The sequence below is a fragment of the Limulus polyphemus genome, unplaced genomic scaffold (genome assembly GCF_000517525.1).
Source record: "Limulus polyphemus unplaced genomic scaffold, Limulus_polyphemus-2.1.2 Scaffold1996, whole genome shotgun sequence".
Classification (NCBI taxonomy): domain Eukaryota; kingdom Metazoa; phylum Arthropoda; class Merostomata; order Xiphosura; family Limulidae; genus Limulus; species Limulus polyphemus.
Genome location: NW_013667606.1, coordinates 107,471 through 111,116, shown reverse-complemented (window position 1 = coordinate 111,116; position 3,646 = coordinate 107,471). Strand labels below are relative to the sequence as shown.

General features: G+C 32.6%; 1 protein-coding gene across 1 annotated transcript in view; it reads left to right on the top strand.

The window, feature by feature from the left end:
- LOC106465600 (coagulogen-like) overlaps window positions 1-2,859 on the top strand; it is a 17,543-nt gene extending 14,684 nt beyond the window's left edge. Inside the window, exon 6 of the mRNA XM_013925833.2 lies at window positions 2,501-2,859. Within this exon, the coding sequence (XP_013781287.1) occupies window positions 2,501-2,639 (139 nt within the window). The 3' untranslated portion in view covers window positions 2,640-2,859. The remainder of the gene's footprint in view (window positions 1-2,500) is intronic.
- Window positions 2,860-3,646: the final 787 nt, after the last annotated feature.

Genomic DNA, 3,646 nt, shown 5'->3' with positions numbered 1-3,646 from the left:
ATCCTTTATTTTCTAGCCCTTTAAATAGATTGAACTTTATAAAATAGGTAATCAAATAATTTATCTTTTGTTATCCTTTATTTTCTAGCCCTTTAAATAGATTGAACTTTATAAAATAGGTAAGAAAGGTTAAGATAAAAATGTTTTCGCTTCAGACTCGCTCTTCTGGGTGAAGACTCGGCAGAAAATAATTTTCCTTACTTATTATCGACAGTTGATTTTTTTTACTACAATCCGTTTCTTTACAACTTAGTCTGCCCTAATTTGTTCAGTTATCTCTAGGCTTTATTTGAAAGTTAAGATCTGTATGATCAGTAGTTTAATTCCTGACCATCCTACTTTATGTAATTTATGGTTAAACCGCGCTATGTAATTAGAATCACACACATATAAATATTAACTTATTAAAATAATTTTAGAATTTTCTCATAAGCTTATATTTTAAAAGTCTATCGAAAAAACATGTTACTCAGAATAAAGGCTTTAGACAAATCTCGATTTTATTACATATAATCCTTTCCTTTTAGAAATGTTTTAAACATCTTCATAAGTGGTACTTTACTGTACCTCGTCATGCGGAATACGTTGAATCATATTTGTTTCAAATGAAAAATGAAATTTTAACTTTTAATAGTATTTTCTGGCAACTAAGATAATTTGTCCTTTGTCCTAAAGATATCAGATTCCAGCCATACTAGCAAACTCATGGACTCCAAAGGCAAGCCATTGAGCCACAAAATATCATTTTGAGTACAAAAGGTAACCCTATAAGAGTATAGGGTTATACGTGATCCTTAAAATCCCCTTGATCCTTGTAATGTAACATATTTTGATCTTAATGTGAGAAATTCATCTGGATATAGTCATTTTTGGGGATATTCAAGGTACATAATCCATAAAGATGGAATAAGATTAAAGCCACATTGTCACGTTAAAGCATCGTTCTTTAGTACGGTTATTAAGATTGTGCTTTTTCTTATTAGTTTAAAAGCACAACGTATTTGGGTCAAAATCAAACATTTGTTTGTTTGTTTGGAATTAAGTACAAAGCTACACAATGGGCTATCTGTGCTCTGCCCACCACGGGTATCGAAATCCGGTTTCTAGCGCTCTAAGTCCGCAGACATACCCCTGTGCCATTGGGGGGCAAACCTCAAACATTCTTACTGAAGTTATCAACATGAGAAGTTCCTACTAAAGTTCTTAATTCAACCATTGTGAATCACATGTTTTAAAACTGTGCTTATTCGATGCAAACCTTTCTCTGTGGCCAGGTGGTTAAGGCCCTAAACTCGCAATCCCTATCACACCAAACATGCTCGCCCTTTCAGTCAATCCCACTATTCGTTGGTAAAAGAGTTGCCCAAGAGTTGGCGGTGGGTGGTGATGACTAGCTGCCTTCCCTCTAGTCTTACACTGCTAAATTAGGGACGGCTAGCGCAGATAGCCCTCGTGTAGCTTTGCGCGAAATTCAAAACAAACAATCCTGTGTACAAACACTAACATTATAGAAAGCCAGTCCTGCTAGCAGATCCACTTAGTAAGAGACATGTTACAGCGGAAAGGGCGTGGCAGCCTTTGTTCATTATCTGAGTTGCAGACAATAAAAACAACTGTTTATGTCACAACCTTATAAGTAAGAAAGCACAATACAGGTTGATTAGTAAATTCATGTGCAATGTGTAATGAGAAAAGTTGAGTAACTCGGACTGACAACTCTGAAAGTCACCATCAATAGTTTGAAAACGTTTAATTTATTAATTAAATAAAGGGGGCGCTGATGCATAATAATCTTAGTGTATGAATATGATGAGAGCCCGCACTAGTTATAACTTAATCTTGATTTTTCGGTGGCTACATTGAGCTTTTTGAACACTATGGTTTCCTGTATCCCATGATGTCATTTGTATACTCACCGAGAATTATTGCTCTAGGAAGTGCCACCAGTTTTTAAAAACCCTCCACGTTTATTTATTTATATCGATTATAGGTGAGTTATGGTTATTTAAAAATGTATTTTAGTTACGTGTCAATGAACCAATACTGCAATTGTTTTTGAAGCTAATCGTTTATAAAGAATGGAGAACTTTATTTATTGTTCTAAAACTATGGACTAAAAGGTCAAATAATAATAAGATGCATTAACGAAAAATTTAACTGAATTTAAAATGGCAAGTGAAACATATTATTTGACTTTAAATACGAAAAAAGCAGGATTTGTATATATATATGTGTAAATTTGATTGAAATGAAGCATTTTGAAAGAGATTTAACTACTAACCCTGTTTTAGCTTAAAATTTTGTCCTACAAAACATTAATAGAACAAACAAGTGCATGTGATTTAGAATTTTTATAAAATAAAATAATATAATATATTTTCTCCAACACTGATCAACAAAATAGCTTTCAAGTGAAAATAGTACTCAGAGAAATAGTTATTTTCTTTTCTTTTATAAACGAACCTTTTATTTAACCTTTATTTTTTGTACTCCATGGTAGAAGCCCTAATGCAACCTGTGGAGAATTTGGAGCTTGCACACAACACACAGACGTTGTACATCTTCTTACATACGACTTCACTTACGAAAGCGTTAAGTGCGAATCATTTAAACGATGCTGCGGTTGTTTCTGTGAATAGATCACGTAGCCGGTAGAGGGCCATCTCTAAAGGTTTAAGCAAAAATATGAATATTTTGTACGTATATTCTGTTTTAATCATAGTTTAACACTTATACGCTCTTCAGTTAAGATAACTTTTGTATAACTGTACCAGTCAACAAATGTGTTTAAGTGAAATAAAGTAACTGTACCAGTCAACAAATGTGTTTAAGTGAAATAAAGTAACTGTACCAGTCAACAAATTTGTTTAAGAAATGAAGATTCATTTGTTTTTTTTGTTATTGAATTAAAAGCTGCACAATGAGCTAAGTTTGCATTATACACCGCAGTGATCAATCCACGAATTTTGGTGTATATACTTTCAAACTTACCGCTAAGCTAAGTTTTGCAACAAGAAACAAGCAGCTGATGACAAAAGACAGTTAACTATTTTCGTTGTCGTTGTACAATGATGTTTATATAATTTCTAAATCGAACTTTTGCCTATTATATACAAGTTAAAGATATTCATTTATCCTTTGATGTCTTGTTATAGGTTCCTCTATTTGAACCCTAGAAGTGCCTGTTGGATTTATTAATACTTTTTTTTTCTAAATTATTAACTTAATTGAGGGCTATCTTCTTATAGCGACAATATTTTATAGACGAGAGAAAAGGCAAGTAGTTTAATTTTGTTTTTTGAATGGACTAGGTAGTTTGTTTTATGCTATAGTTTATATTAATTAATATGAGTAACACACAAAATTGTACGCGACAGCCTTCAGGTGTTACTTTTATCATTTGTTATATGATCGCAGGGCGTCATCTGTAGTTATTTTGAAACGATGACAACCCTATCCGCCTTTCAATTATCACTAAAACAACAGGGCTTTACTATTTCACTTGGACATGTATTTATATATCGTGATCTACAGAATCCCTTGAAAGTTATTGTTGAACAACATCATTGGTATATTCCACATTGTATTAATAGTGTCGCAAATTCCGTAAATAATAATAGTGTTAAATTTATTACGTGGGAAATAT